General features: G+C 44.1%; 2 protein-coding genes across 2 annotated transcripts in view; one reads left to right on the top strand and one right to left on the bottom strand.

Moving 5' to 3' along the window:
* LOC142072183 (guanine nucleotide-binding protein G(q) subunit alpha) overlaps positions 1-16,344 on the bottom strand; it is a 243,977-nt gene that overhangs the window by 15,353 nt on the left and 212,280 nt on the right. The window lies entirely within an intron of this gene.
* LOC142072184 (uncharacterized) lies at positions 12,603-14,369 on the top strand. Its single transcript, XM_075128706.1, has 2 exons — positions 12,603-13,470; positions 13,858-14,369. The coding sequence occupies exons 1-2, from the start codon at positions 12,891-12,893 to the stop codon at positions 13,941-13,943; spliced, it is 666 nt and encodes a 221-aa protein (XP_074984807.1). The 5' UTR covers positions 12,603-12,890; the 3' UTR covers positions 13,944-14,369.

Genomic DNA, 16,344 nt, shown 5'->3' with positions numbered 1-16,344 from the left:
CAAGCAGATAATTCCATATACAAATAAAGAAGAAGAAAAAAAGAAAGATGATAGGTGTTTTAATTTACACCTGATTTTCCTGTCTTACTGATGCATATCAAGAATAATGCCACTGAAATCAACTGACAGGTTTCAGAGTAACAGCCGTGTTAGTCTGTATTCGCAAAAAGAAAAGGAGGGCTTGTGGCACCTTAGAGACTAACCAATTTATTTGAGCATGAAGTGAGCTGTAGCTCACGAAAGCTTATGCTCAGATAAATTGGTTAGTCTCTAAGGTGCCACAAGTACTCCTGTTCTTTTTGCGAATACAGACTAACACGGCTGCTACTCTGAAACTGGTATAAAAGAGGTGTGAGAGGAGATGTGTGTTTTTGTTTTCTGGTATCTAGGACTTTTAAGAGAAATGGAAGGTGATTTACCAAAAAAATCAATCATCATCAGTATTGGGCTTATATCCTGAATGTACCTAGTTAGAAGACAGCAGAACGCAAACTGACTGACACTTGTATGGGCATAAGGCAGAGATCATCAATCAGGTCCTCACTCTGCCTGGTAGTGCTTAATTTGCTGAGCCCTGTTTCCCTTCTGAATATGTGGACAATGGAGAAAGACTGGCTCTGACTTCCCTAGCTTCAGTAGGGATGACTGAAGAGAGAGCGATCTCTTTGCTGAACAAAAAGCACTCTGATGACCTTTTGAAGTCACTTGCTATTGCCAGTGATGTACAGTCCACAAAGCCCTTGCCTGAGAGGGTTATTCAGAGAGTGCTCAACTAACTGCATGGAAAAATCCTGGAAAGCAAAGTTAGTAGCAATCACAACGAGCCCTGATTCATTCACTGCACAATAACTGTAAGGTGCAGTAAAGAGCAACCATAGTTCCTATCCAGAATTTTAAATATATATATAAGCTAACATTGGACAGGCTAGCATGAGCACATCCTGTAGAACAGTTAGAAATAGAGAGAGAGTGTTTAAATTTCAGTATGCGGGTCACATTCACATGTCTGCATTTCACTGGATCCGGATGGAGCAGTTGACAGGTTTTCTCAGTGCTTTGAGCCTGGATGAAAACTAGCTAGCTGTTGCTCAGCTCAGTTAAAACCAAGGCAATACTTGTAGGTTAGAGGAAACCACTAAAGGAAATGGCAGAGGTAACATCTGCTCCTCGTCTGATGGAATTTGTCCACATTTTGGTACTTCAAGTTTGCAATTTTGTGAGTTCTCACTGAATCCTAAGTTATTTCTGGAAGTCCCCATAGTAACAATGAGTAAGACTGGCTTTTTTTCCCTTCCCTATCTGCTCTTGGCAAAGTGGATATTCCCTTTTCCTTTACATGTGGATTGTTTTATAGTTATAATTAGAGCCCTACCAAATTCACCGTCCATTTTGATAAATTTCACGGTCAGAGGATTTAAAAAATTTGAAATTTCACAGATTCAGATATTTAAATCAGAAATTTCATGGTGTTATAACTGTGGGGGTCCCAACCCCAAAGGAGTTTGTGGGGAGGTCTGAAAGACTATTGTGGGGGTGGGGTATTGCCACCCTTACTTCTGCGCTGCTGCTGGCCGCAGTACTGCCTTCGGGGCGGGGCAGCCATAGAGCGGCAGCTGCTGGCCGGGCGCCCCGCTCTGAAGGTAGCACCACTGCCAGCAGCAGCGCAGTGCAGAAGTCAGGGTGGCAACACCGTACCATGCCTCTCTGATTTCTGCACTGCTACTGGAGGCGGTCCTGCCTTCAGAGCGGGGCTCTCGGCTAGTAGATGCGAAGCTTCCTGCAGCCAGGAGAGGTTCCTGGAGGTGGCTCTGACCTGGCCCCTGGAGCAGCCTGTCCTGGGGAAGAGGAAGTCACATCCCTCCCCTGCCCAGCCAGGGCTAGCGGCTGGAGCCCTACACACGGTAGGAGCCCCCGGCTGGGGTGCCTGCAGCTCCCCCCATCCCGGCTCTGGGACCAGCACTCAGGGTTAAAGAGGCCGTGGGTTCGCTCTCTGTATATGTCCAGGGGAGTTCGGAGGTGAATGGCACCCCCACCAGCCATGGCTCCCTGGGCAGTTGCCCACGTTGCCCACACATAAGGCCAGCCCTACCCCCCAAAAATTACAACCCCCCTATACCATGCCGCCCTGACTTTTGCCCTGCTGCTGGCACTCTCCAGCCATCCAGCTGAAGGCAATGCAGAAGTTCGGGTCGCAATATGCGACCCCCCCTACAATAGCCAGATTTCACAGGGGAGACCAGATTTCATGGTTCATGATGAGTTTTTCAAGGCCATTTTCCATGGAATTTGGTGGGGCCCTAATTATATTAATCACTTCTAGACTGGACTCTTGCAGTGACCTCTTCATGGGGATAAACCTCAAGTTCACTTGGAAACTTTAGATGATGATAAATGCAACTGCCTGTTTGCTTACTAGTGCACACAGGTGCTGGCTTTTTCCTTTGCCCAGGAGTGCTCAACCCCTGCTCAGCCCCAGACCCCACTCCCATTCCACCCCCTCCCACAAGCCTGCACCCCCACTCTTGCTCTGCCCACACTCTATCCCTTCCCCCAAGGCCCCACCCTCGCCCTGTCTCTTCCTCCCCCCGCTCCACCTCTTACTGTCCAGTTCCACCCCCTCTCCTGAGCCTGCCCCATTCCTGCTCCTCCCCCATCCCTCCCAGTGCCTCCTGCACACCATGGAACAGCTGATCGCAGTGGGCGGGAGGCACTGGTAGGGAGGAGGAGGAGCAGATTGGCGGGGCTGCCGATGGGCAGGAGGCACTGGGAGGGGTGGGGGAGAGGGGAAGCTGGCTGCCAGTGGATGCTAAGCACTTGCTAATTTTTTTCCATGGGTGCCCCAGTACCGGAGCACCCACAGAATCAGTGCCTATGGTAGTGCATCTCAAAGAGCATATTATACAAGTTACACTTGTTTTCAATTTGATCCTAGGTGAAATTCAAGGTCATGGTTTGGACTTAAGGAAGGTCTCAGAAACAGTTGCTCTCCATGGTTTCACCTAAAGAGTTGAGATCACCTGGGATGCTCAAGTTCACAATGCTTCTAAAACAATTCACCCTTTGATCCAACAGAGTCTAAGTCTGTTGACTTTTAGGGCACGCTGCAAAGTCTTTTTTCACATGACTTTTTTAAGGGGAGGGAGGAATGGGAGAGTATGGGCTGAGTGGGAAAGATTTCAGGCCCCAATCCAGCAACTACCTAAGCATGTACTTGGCTTACCCATGGGTGTAATGTTAAGCATGTACCTATCTGTCTGCAAGGTCAAGTCGCAGGTGTGTTTGGGGCGTGGAAGAGTATTAGTGTTTATAATGGGTTAACTAGTGGTTATTGTATTATTTTATAAAATATCAATTATAAACACATCTAGAACACTGGGTACGGGTGGTTTTATTAATTGTAATTGTAATTTATTAATTGGTTTTATTAAATATAATTAATAAATGAATAATGAAAACCTAAGAGTGGGTAACCTACACTCATACATCACAACCAACAGGCAAATACAATTTCAGATAATTTTTTCCCCAGAGAGTTCTTCTAATACTGCTTGTACTCTAGTTTTCCTTTAAAAATAAACCTACTCTCTATTGTAAGAACACAGACGGAAAACATTATTGCTCCATCCTGTAAACCTCATGTTAATTGCTGTATAATAATTTGTAACGAATAATTTGATTTTCAAACAAATACACAGAAAAGAAAAGGGGTGGGGGGAACTACTCAAAGTATTACAGAAAACACTGACCATTTGTGACCATCATACATGTGGGAGTACTTTCTCTTTTTAATTAATTCATTTATTTGGTCATCTGTTAAGAATAAAGCTCTTTATTTGCCTTTGTATCCTGCACAGGATCACATAATTATGTGGCCTATCTGACATAAAAACTAAAATAATACAAAACACACTTTGTGCTAAGTTCCTATTTGGAGGTTAAAAATTAAAACAAAAATAAAAAAAGAGTTGACAAATTTGATAATGTGCGAGCTGTTTTCAGCAGGATTCTTATACTAAAGGACTATCGAAGTGAGGAGTTTTTGAACTCTGCTTGCCACACCTAGTTCCAGATATGGCTGCAATCTTCCCCCGAAAAGACTGCTAATTCATGATTGTAAGTATTACAGTCAAAGTTAAAAAGATGGGCTGGATTTTCACCAAACCAATTACACTTGTGCTGGCATTCCCCCTCCAATCTTTCTTTCTGTTCCATGGCTGAAGATGGCTCTTCTCTGGCAGGAGTACATCTCTAGCTGTCCATCATGTATATCCTTGTTTGCAGGCCATTTTTGGACAGTGTAAGCAAAATGTGGCTACTTCCTGAGCATTGTCAACCATGCTCCTGAAACTTGGCCAACAGAGGCAGCGAGTGTAGCTATGCCAAGGTTAGCCAGATCCAGAATGGATGATTTTGATTCCGCAAACCTTCCAGCCTCAGTTAACACTTGGAACAAAGGATTGTTTAAGATCAGATTTGGAATAACCTCTTGTCTGTGGCCTAGCAACAGTAGGTTTAAATGTAACACATAATTTCTGCATATGCATGCATGTACAATATATATATATATACTGTACAAACCATGAGACAGTGACTACTCAGGGGAGTAAGCACTACACCTAACAAGTGTTTGCAAGATCATTTTGTCCTCTTCAGTTGGGTACAAAAGATTTTACTTTCTTGTAGTCTTTTAATGCAACAAAGGTACCACAAGAGAACAAAGGTTTGGTTTTGAACACATCCCATACAAACAGTGGTTATTCCCCCAAACCCATTCTTTGTTTGCTCATTTGGGAGCCAGAACCTTGTATGATGTAAACCAGCATACCTCCGCTGGAGCTATGCCAATTTATACAGCTGAGGATCAGGCCCAACTTATGTGCTGTTATGGAAGCATAAAGTAAACAACAAATAGTGTATGAGTGTTTTTTAGAATACTCTCTCTCAGATTACATACAAAGTAATGAGCATTGGGCCCAACTTCCAACTTGCGTAATTATTAAAACTGTGCAAAACCTGCTGGTGTTTGGTGTGTGCTGCCGCTTGCAGCTTCTGTTTTGCAGGTCCTAGCTTGATGATCCCAAGGAGCAAATCTGGTCACCTCTTCCATGGCTGCAGAAGGCCCCTTTGAATGAGAACCAGTGTGGTGCTGCTATTTGAAAGAGGAATCCCCAGTGCTTGCACCTCTTCCTGCACAGTGGTGTGTGGGGTGGAAGGCATGACATGAACATGGCTTGGCTACTGAGGGTGGGCTCTGGGGTCTAGTTTTGCCTGCAAATTAATCTCAATGTAAACCTGGTAAACGCTGCCATGAAATCACAGTGATTCGCTATCCTGCTTCACTCCGTCATTTAGTTGTTTCACTATTGTAAGCCCTCAGTCTTCAAAAATCATGAGTCAGACACATACACTCCTGAGATTTTTAAAAAAAATCTCGTGATTTTTAAGGCAAAGTAATACATTTGGGGTTGTTTTTATTTGCCTTCTTGGTTTTGAGCCTTTAGGACTTCATGTTTTCAAAGCTTTTTTCCACAAGTATGACAGCTGGAAATGTTCTTTCTTTTTTAAATACGAGCTGAGTGTCTTACATAAGCCCATGATTCCATGAACTGACACTTTTGTGAGACGTGCCATCAAACCAGAAGAATAAGTAAAAATCGATGTTGTAAGAAATGGCCATGCTATTACCATTTCCTGCCTGTTCAAGCTTCTCAGTTCTTCCAGCTACCATGTGAATGCAGATGTTATTGACACAGTTATCAGTGGAACTGGAGGAGCATTTCCCAAATTCTTGGGCAAAGTTGCCCAAGTTACCAGATTGGGTGAGAGACAGTTCACTCTTCCAAGGAGGTGTCTCATGAAAGACCTATTTTTTGCCCACACTGAAGGAACAGGCCAAACAGCACCTGTTCCTATTCCATCCCTCAAAACCAACCCCCAAAATGAGGAATCATACCAGTTCATTTTCCCAGAATACTATGGAGAGGATAATTTGCAGACCACCATCTGCCCTCAGAAGACACAGGTAACAGGAGGACTGTAAAAGAGAGGAAGGATCTGGAGACTGCCCAAACCCTCTCCAAGGTTCACTTCAGTTTTGAAATTCAAAGGCAAATTTCACATAGTTTTGGGGGTTTGATGCAAAAGTTTTTCACAGCCCTTGTAATAATCTGTATGCCTTGATTTTCCTTACAGTATCACCTAGAAATATTTGGCTGAATTAGCTGCTGGCCTAATGCCACTGAATTCTGACCCATTATTCTTCGTTTCCTCTCCTCAAGTGTTATGTAGCGTTGATATACATTAGTAAGTAGCTGCTGCATTTTATCCCACAGTTAGTTGCATTTCACTGATGGGGAAAATTACTCATTTAATTTGTAATGTACACTGGGATCCTTTTGAATAAAAGGCACAATATAAGTATTTCAGCATCACTTATTACCGAGTTTTAATTGCATTGACATATTATGGAAGCATCATAAATTATGACCGTAAGGGTCAAGGAAACCCAAGATGGAAAGAGTCCTGTAATTCAAGTTTTGCTTGTTTTATAATAGTTTATAATACAAAGTTTCAACAATAAAATCCAGCTGAGAAAATTTGAGGAAGGGGGAGATAACCCACTGAATAAACCAACATTATAAAACTACTTAATTAATACTCACTTCTGTCTTTTACGGCTATTAACCACATTCACAATAGGCTTAGTAGTCAACTTGCAGAAGCAGGCTGTTGGTTACTATGCTCAAAAGCCCATCACACTGAAGGCATGCTGTGGAATTGATATGCTGGGGCCAAAACAGAAAAGAGGAGACATTTTTCCTGTTTACTGTTTCCGAATTGTGGGGTGGGGGATGGGAACAGATAGGAAGCTCACTCCCCTGAAAACCTGTTGTTTTTTTTTTTTTAATTTTAATAGAAGGCTTCTTGTGGAACAATTCTTGAAGCACCATCAGTGATGCTGGCCTCAGAAGAGCTCTTTGGTTTGTCTACTAGTCAGTGGTCATTGTTTACTGAACTAGGGTGTAGAAATGGTAATTCCTCAGAATGAAAGGAAAAACATCCAGGGGACCCCATCTGGATCAGTTCTTTTTGAACCCATAGGTGGCAAAGGTACAATCATAACTAGAGAAAGACAGTAACGGTCATTAATAAAATGTGGCCTTCGGCATGTAACGGGAAGGTTATTTGGATGGGGGAAGGTTCCTCTAATGCAACTTATTTTATTTTTATCATAAAGCATAAATGGAAATTACTTTTGTTAGCCATATTAGTGTTGCGTATTGTCTGTATTTAATACTAATAGTAACAAAACAACAAAAAACTCTGTAAATTAAATCCAACTAGCCTTTTTCAATAACACATGAAGATATACTGATAAATTCCAAGCCTTTATAAAGCCACACTATATATTTATATGGCATGGTTATAAAAAACAGACTTTTGGAAACTATCCTGATCCTTTTGAAAGCAAACAGCAATCTTGCTTGCTTGCCCAGAGCAGAGCTGATTTGGCAGACCTTTTCCTCTGATTCAGGAGAGTCAGAGCATTATCATGTATTCTCCTTCACTGAGTAATAAAATCCCTTATAAGGCAACCCCTTGACTACTCTCTTCATAGGAATTGCTAATTAGTTACATGTTCTTGGGTTTATTTATTTAGAATACACTGTAACATGTATGGTATGACTTTTTTGCATTTGTATTTACAGTTAGCTGTTTTTCAGGTATTTTACAATTTTCTTTGTTGGTTCTTATGTTGCTAATTCATTTTCTCAAAATAACTGCAGTAATAAAATAAAAAATACAATAAAATAATAAAATAATAATAATGATACAAATTTACAAAGCCCAAACTTGTAAGTAGATGAGGTTCCCACCACCTCAGAAGAGAACAGACACTCACTGTACGTAGTTCAAACTTTGGGCTTATCTAGTGCAAACCATAATAAAATCTGTGGCACAAAACCTGCAAACAGGCAACTATTAATAAGCAAGAAGAAGGGTGGAAACCTACTTCTTCCCATTTCAGAACCCTTACTTTTGGCTGGGTGCTCCTTTCAGAATTGAGCTCAGCTTCAGAACGCAAGTAAAAGTAAAGATGGCTGCTGTGGGTTCTGTGTGCTAGGGGAGGGACCATCAACAGTGCCCTTTCCTTGTCCTTATAAGAAAAGTACAGAGCAGGGAGTTCCTTAATGCCCTTTTAAAACTCTCCATGGTTTACAAGAACCTTCAGAAGCCACCATGGATAACCAGCAACTGAAACCATCAATACCACACATCAGCAGTCTGTGGCTTCTATTAAAAATAAAAGACCTCAGATAAAACCTTTTAACTGCTATAATGTTTGCCAGAGGAGAGTGAGAAGTGAAAAGGGGGAGCAGAGAGACCTCTCAGAAATCATGTGGATGAGAAATTATAGCATAAATTCCAGCAGAAATGGAACTTTCCAGTAAAATGTTGCAATGCAAATTCCCAAGCATGTGTGTATTATTAATGCTTTGTATTAGTATGACTTTTTGTTAGTCTAACACTAAACAATTTAATATAATTACAATGAAAAACAAGAACTCTATGACTGATACAATAACTTCCTTCAGCTGCCACAAATACTGGGGGAAGAGAAGAATCCACTTGATATCAGCAGTTACTCACACACAAAGAATTCTGATCTAACTTTAAGCACATGAGTATGTTAATGGCACTATTAGTCTCCTTAATGTTAGGCACATGCTTAAGTGCTCTGCTGAATTGGGGTCTAAATCGCTCTGATAAACTGTCCTTTTCACAACAGAGGGAAAAAAATCTACAGCGTGCATACTACTACCTCTGAGTGGCCTCTTCCAGTTTGTGGCCTGCATGGAGAAAAGCCATACTGAGATTTACCCATTATGGAAAAGTAGTAAATATATTTTACATTTTTACTCTGAAGCCAGACCTATTAATAATAATTATTCCCATCTCCTATGCACCACAACTTTATACAGAGATTGGCTTCAGAATGATGATGACTTCTACTAATTAGCACATGGTAAAGGAATGGCTATTAAATGAGAACAGATACTGTATCAGGTGATAGATATACAGAACAAATGTGTTTGTACAGTGCCTAGCAGAATGGGGCCAGGATCTGCGACTGGGGCCCCTAGGAGCTATCACAATACATTTAAATAATAATGCTAACAACAATATATTTACTGTATTTAAGGGGCTCTAACTGGGGATGTGGGCTCCGGGGTGGAGCCAGAAATAAAGGGTTCATGTTGTGGGAGGGAGCTCCGGGGTGGGGCAGGGGGTTGGGATGTGGGAAGGGTTGAGGGTTCCGACCGGGGGTGCGGGCTCTGGAGTGGGGCTGGGGATGAGAGGTTTGGGGTGCAGGAAGGAGCTCTAAGCTGGGGGGTGGGGCAGAGCGGTTCAGGGTATGGGAGGGGGCTCTCGGCTGGGGCATGAGGTTGGAGTGCGGGCTCCATCCTTGGGGTGTGAGCTCTTGGGTGGAGCTGGGGATGAGGGGTTCAGGGTGCAGGAGGGGGCTGCAAGTTGAGGCAGGGGGTTGGGATGCAGAGGGGTGAGGGCTCCATCTGGGATGTGGGGCTGGGGATGAGTGGTTTGGGGTGGAGGAGGGGGCTCTAGGCTGGGGTGGGGTTGGGGCGCAGGCTTACCTTGGGTGGCTCCCAGTCAGCGGTGCAGAGGGCCTAAGGCAGGCTCCCTGCCTGTCCAGACTCCGCACTGCGCCCCAGAAGCAGCCAGCAGGTCTGGTCCTAGATGGGGATGAGGGTGGGCCAGGAGGCTCTGCACACTGCTCTCACCCGCATGCACCGGCCGTGCAGCTCCCATTGGCCACAGTTCCCGGCCAATGGGAGTGAGGAGCTGGTGTTCGGGGCAAGGGCAGCGCACAGAGCCCTGTGGGTCCCCCACCTAGGAGCCAGACCTGCTGCCTGCTTCTGGGGTGCAGCGTGGAGCCAGGACAGGTAGGGACTAGCCTGCCTTAGACCCACAGCACCACCAACCGGACTTTTAATGGCCCGGTCGGCGGTGCTGACCGAAGCTGCAAGGGTCCCTTTTTGACTGGGTGTTCCAGTCGAAAACTGGACACCTGCGTCACCCTATTGTCAGGTTCCCAGTGAAGGGCCTTCAATTCTGAATATTTTGCTACTTCCCTGCCCCTCCAAAGCATTTATAAACCCGTCTATTTATTTACACATTTCCTGTTGGAAGGGACTTTTATTGGTGATGGTGTAATTTTATATTAATAGTCAGATCACTTAGAGCAGTGAGCAGTAAAAGCACTCTGGGTACTGATATGCAAATGAACAGACTAAGCATTCCACTTGTTTTCAGTAAAACCACAAACACGGAGCTTTTAACCTGGTCGAGGTTTCCACAGACCAGGTGTTGCACACTTTCTTTGCTGTTATTGAAGCAAATCAGCTTTCACAGAACAAAGATAAAACTGGTATTCCATTGGCTGCTATTACATATATCGACTAAAAACTTTCTCAAAAATTAATTACAAGAATATTTGTGAAGAAAAGGCCTATAACTTGCATCCTTAATTCAGTCTTCCGTTAGTAGATGCTGTTCATCTCCCTCTGCTTCATTAGCTCTGCTTTATGTAGGTGACAGAATATCAGATGCAGGGTTTATTTCAACTGCTTTCCTTGTTATTTATGTATTTCAACTGGTATCTCCTTTGAAGGGATTATCATTTTGAAAAAAATGGTAGAGTTTTGCATTTCCAAGTCAGAAGAGATCTTTTGAAAGTTTAAGAGTTTGACTGTAGAAAATTGGTCGCAGCTGAACCAAAGATGCCAGAAAGATATGGATTAGTGTGGCTGGCTGTCAATTAACAACATTCGGGACCATATGAGATGGTATTTTTTCTGAAATTGACCAACAATGTGGTTAAAATTGTCTGGTGTAATCAAGAGATATATTCAAGAAAACAAGCGAACAGAGCTAATAGAGTGGTCTTAACGGAACTAAAAACTTGACAAACTTTAGTCATTTCTTTTGGAGTGTGAACCATTCCTGATTTCTACTGATATATTAGCTATTGATAAATACTGCAATAGGGTTGGTTGAAAACTATAAATTAATTGTGAAGAAAAATATTAAAAGATTTTTTTAAATTAAACTCAACATTTTTCATGGATTTTTTTTTTTTCAGTGAAAGTTTCATTTTGTTTCAGTTTTTAATTTTCTAAAGGGAAGGGGTTGTGGGTTTTGTTTCATCCCTTTCACTTCTTCCTTCTTCCCCCCCTCTTTTCCACTGGAAAAAGGGAAAGAAAGGAAAATTATTAAATTAATAATATTCCCCAAAAATTAGAACTGAAAATAGAGTTTGAGAAAGATGAAACAAATGAAACTTTTATATATGAAACAAATTTTTTAAGTTTTATTTCAATTTTTTTCAAGTTCCAAACGAATGAAATTTTCTCACTACTCTTTTTAATTTGTCTGTAAAGTTTTTTTTCTTTTTTAAACCCAAACTTTGAGAAAAATTCTTGGACCAGCCCTAATTACTTAACAGTATTGATGAATAACTTTCAGACTATGGTGGTTGACAGAATGTCATTTGCTAACTTTATTTGCAGTTTATGGTATTTGATTGGTCACATATTACTTTCTCTTTCCTGACTGAAACTTTGTAAGAGAAACAGCCAGTGGTAAATGAAGAATGGTGAATTATGACTAGTGAAAAATGAATCCCAAATCACATACTTCCGGCATGAATGCATGATATTTTCACAACTACCTCTCGTAGTCTGAATAATTGTGTGTAATGAATAGCATGAACTCAAGCACAGCAGTGAACTGAATCCAAACTATTTATGAATAAATACGTTTAGAAACCTGCTATACAAGTATGCTCACTGTACATTTGGTATAAATGCATAACAGACCTTTTTGCTGTTTGGATTTAGTATAAATCAGATACTGTATGAGAAGCAAATATGTGTATGTTTGTGTGCACTCGCGCATATGCATGTGTATATTTGAGCCTAATTCTCCTTTACACCAAGGCCACTTTCCAGTGCTCGGACAGTGTGAAGGGGCTTTAAAGTAAGAGTAATTATATTTACTTCCACTTTAGAACCCTCTTGCCTAGAGCAGTGTAAAGTTGTTTTAAGTGTAAATGCAAATTATGCCAATAAAGTTCAGTTTATAACAGCAGGTTGCAAAAAGAGCTGTAAAATATTTCATATGCAGAAGCTTTAGAGATCACAGAAGGAACTTTGGAATTGTTTTTAGGAAAACTTATACTATAAACTAGAATAAAATAAAATTCAAACCAGCTGTAGCTAGCATGTTGTGCCATACAATTCAAGCACATAGCAATCACTTTGAATCCTTCCTAAACCAGCAATATTGAAATTTGCACTCATAGCCTCAAGATAAGTTTCCATCCAAACTGTCGCAAACACATTCTGAACTAAGCTTTAGCTCCTTAATTTGTTATATTAATAAAGGGGATGAAAAAATACAGGAGGAAGATTAGGGAAGAAAAAGACTAGCTTTAGGACACTTTACCACTCCAGGCCAGTCTACACTAGGACTTTAGGTCGAATTTAGCAGCGTTAAATCGATTTAAACCTGCACCCGTCCACACAATGAAGCCCTTTATTTCGACTTAAAGGGCTCTTAAAATCGATTTCCTTACTCCACCTCTGACAAGTGGATTAGCGCTTAAATCGACGTTGCCGGCTCGAATCTGGGGTACTGTAGACACAATTCGATGGTATTGGCCTCCGGGAGCTATCCCAGAGTGCTCCATTATGACCGCTCTGGACAGCGCTCTCAACTCAGATGCACTGGCCAGGTAGACAGGAAAAGAACCGCGAACTTTTGAATCTCATTTCCTGTTTGGCCAGCGTGGCAAGCTGCAGGTGACCATGCAGAGCTCATCAGCACAGGTGACCATGATGGAGTCCCAGAATCGCAAAAGAGCTCCAGCATGGACCGAACGGGAGGTACGGGATCTGATCGCTGTTTGGGGAGAGGAATCCGTGCTATCAGAACTCCGTTCCAGTTTTCGAAATGCCAAAACCTTTCTGAAAATCTCCCAGGGCATGAAGGACAGAGGCCATAACAGGGACCCAAAGCAGTGCCACGTGAAACTGAAGGAGCTGAGGCAAGCCTACCAGAAAACCAGAGAGGCGAACAGCCGCTCTGGGTCAGAGCCCCAAACATGCCGCTTCTATGATGAGCTGCATGCCATTTTAGGGGGTTCAGCCACCACTACCCCAGCCGTGTTGTTTGACTCCTTCACTGGAGATGGAGGCAATACGGAAGCAGGTTTTGGGGATGAAGAAGATGATGAGGAGGAGGTTGTAGATAGCTCACAGCAAGCAAGCGGAGAAACCGGTTTTCCCGACAGCCAGGAACTGTTTCTCACCCTAGACCTGGAGCCAGTACCCCCCGAACCCACCCAAGGCTGCCTCCTGGACTCAGCAGGTGGAGAAGGGACCTCTGGTGAGTGTACCTTTTAAAATGCTATACATGGTTTAAAAGCAAGCATGTGAAAGGATTACTTTGCCCTGGCATTTGCGGTTCTGCCTTTGCAAAAGGTTTCTGGGGAGGGCAGCCTTATTTCGTCCTTCATGGTAGGACACTTTACCACTCCAGGCCAGTAACACGTACTCGGGAATCACTGTAGAACAAAGCATTGCAGTGTATGTTTGCTGGCATTCAACCAAAATCCGTTCACGCGGTGGGAGGAGGCAAAATGCGACCTTGTAAAGAAAGCACATGTGCTATGTATGTAATGTTAACAGCAAGGTTTACCCTGAAAGAGTGTAGCGACTGTTTTATAAAATGTGTCTTTTTAAATACCGCTCTCCCTTTTTTTTTCTCCACCAGCTGCATGTGTTTCAATGATCACAGGATCTTCTCCTTCCCAGAGGCTAGTGAAGCTTAGAAAGAAAAAAAAAACGCACTCGCGATGAAATGTTCTCCGAGCTCATGCTGTCCTCCCACACTGACAGAGCACAGACGAATGCGTGGAGGCAAATAATGTCAGAGTGCAGGAAAGCACAAAATGACCGGGAGGAGAGGTGGAGGGCTGAAGAGAGTAAGTGGCGGGCTGAAGAGAGTAAGTGGCGGGCTGAAGACAGGGCTGAAGCTCAAAGGTGGCGGCAGCGTGATGAGAGGAGGCAGGATTCAATGCTGAGGCTGCTGCAGGACCAAACCAGTATGCTCCAGTGTATGGTTGAGCTGCAGCAAAGGCAGCTGGAGCACAGACTGCCACTGCAGCCCCTCTGTAACCAACCGCCCTCCTCCCCAAGTTCCATAGCCTCCACACCCAGACGCCCAAGAACGCGGTGGGGGGGCCTCCGGCCAACCAGCCACTCCACCACAGAGGATTGCCCCAAAAAAAGAAGGCTGTCATTCAATAAATTTTAAAGTTGTAAACTTTTAAAGTGCTGTGCTTAAAGTGCTGTGTGGCATTTTCCTTCCCTCCTCCACCACCCCTCCTGGGCTACCTTGGTAGTCATCCCCCTATTTGTGTGATGAATGAATAACGAATGCATGACTGTGAAGCAGCAATGACTTTATTGGCTCTGCAAGCAATGATTAAAGGGAGGAGGGGAGGGTGGTTAGCTTACAGGGAAGTAGAGTGAACCAAGGGGCGGGGGGGGTTCATCAAGGAGAAACAAACAGAACTTTCACACCGTAGCCTGGCCAGTCATGAAACTGGTTTTCAAAGCTTCTCTGATGCGTACCGCGCCCTCCTGTGCTCTTCTAACCGCCCTGGTGTCTGGCTGCGCGTAACCAGCAGCTAGGCGATTTGCCTCAACCTCCCACCCCGCCATAAACGTCTCCCCCTTACTCTCACAGATATTGTGGAGCACACAGCAAGCAGTAATAACAGTGGGAATATTGGTTTCGCTGACGTCTAAGCGAGTCAGTAAACTGCGCCAGCGCGCCTTTAAACGTCCAAATGCACATTCTACCACCATTCTGCACTTGCTCAGCCTGTAGTTGAACAGCTCCTGACCACTGTCCAGGCTGCCTGTGTATGGCTTCATGAGCCATGGCATTAAGGGGTAGGCTGGGTCCCCAAGGATACATATAGGCATTTCAACATCCCCAACAGTTATTTTCTGGTCTGGGAATAAAGTCCCTTCCTGCAGCTTTTGAAACAGACCAGAGTTCCTGAAGATGCGAGCATCATGCACCTTTCCCGGCCATCCCACGTTGATGTTGGTGAAACGTCCCTTGTGATCCACCAGAGCTTGCAGCACTATCGAAAAGTACCCCTTGCGGTTTATGTACTCGGCGGCTTGGTGCTCCGGTGCCAATATAGGGATATGGGTTCCGTCTATAGCCCCACCACAGTTAGGGAATCCCATTGCAGCAAAGCCATCCACTATGACCTGCACATTTCCCAGGGTCACTACCCTTGATATCAGCAGATCTTTGATTGCGTGGGCTACTTGCATCACAGCAGCCCCCACAGTAGATTTGCCCACTCCAAATTGATTCCCAACTGACCGGTAGCTGTCTGGCGTTGCAAGCTTCCACAGGGCTATCGCCACTCGCTTCTCAACTGTGAGGGCTGCTCTCATCTTGGTATTCATGCGCTTCAGGGCAGGGGAAAGCAAGTCACAAAGTTCCATGAAAGTGCCCCTACGCATGCGAAAGTTTCGCAGCCACTGGGAATCGTCCCAGACCTGCAACACTATGCGGTCCCACCAGTCTGTGCTTGTTTCCCGAGCCCAGAATCGGCGTTCCACAGCATGAACCTGCCCCATTAGCACCATGATGCATGCATTGTCAGGGCCCATGCTTTCAGAGAAATCTGTGTCCATGTCCTGATCACTCACGGGACCGCGCTGACGTCGCCTCCTCGCCCGGTATCGCGTTGCCATGTTCTGGTGCTGCATATACTGCTGAATAATGCATGTGGTGGTTAATGTGCTCCTAATTGCCAAAGTGAGCTGAGCGGGCTCCATGCTTGCCGTGGTATGGCGTCTGCACAGGTAACTCAGGAAAAAAGGCGCGAAATGATTGTCTGCCCTTGCTTTCACGGGGGGGGGAGGGAGGGAACGGGGGGCTGACGATATGTACCCAGAACCACCCGCGACAATGTTTTAGCCCCATCAGGCATTGGGATCTCAACCCAGAATTCCAATGGGCAGCGGAGACTGCGGGAACTGTGGGATAGCTACCCACAGTGCAACGCTCCAGAAGTCGACGCTTGCCTCGGTACTGTGGAAGCGCTCTGCCGAGTTAATGCACTTAATGCACTTAGAGCATTTTCTGTGGGGACACACACACTCGAATATATAAAACCGATTTCTAAAAAACCGACTTCTATAAATTCGACTTAATTTCATAGTGTAG

Source organism: Caretta caretta, chromosome 5 (assembly GCF_965140235.1).
Source record: "Caretta caretta isolate rCarCar2 chromosome 5, rCarCar1.hap1, whole genome shotgun sequence".
NCBI classification, from domain to species: domain Eukaryota; kingdom Metazoa; phylum Chordata; order Testudines; family Cheloniidae; genus Caretta; species Caretta caretta.
This window is presented reverse-complemented; position numbering and strand designations above follow the sequence as displayed.

Coding starts and splice junctions, on each gene's coding strand:
- LOC142072184 (XM_075128706.1), top strand. CDS start 12,891: ATGCAGAGCTCATCAGCACAGGTGACCATGATGGAGTCCCAGAATCGC. Junction 13,471..13,857: donor AGGTGGAGAAGGGACCTCTG/GTGAGTGTACCT, acceptor TTTCTCCACCAG/CTGCATGTGTTTCAATGATC.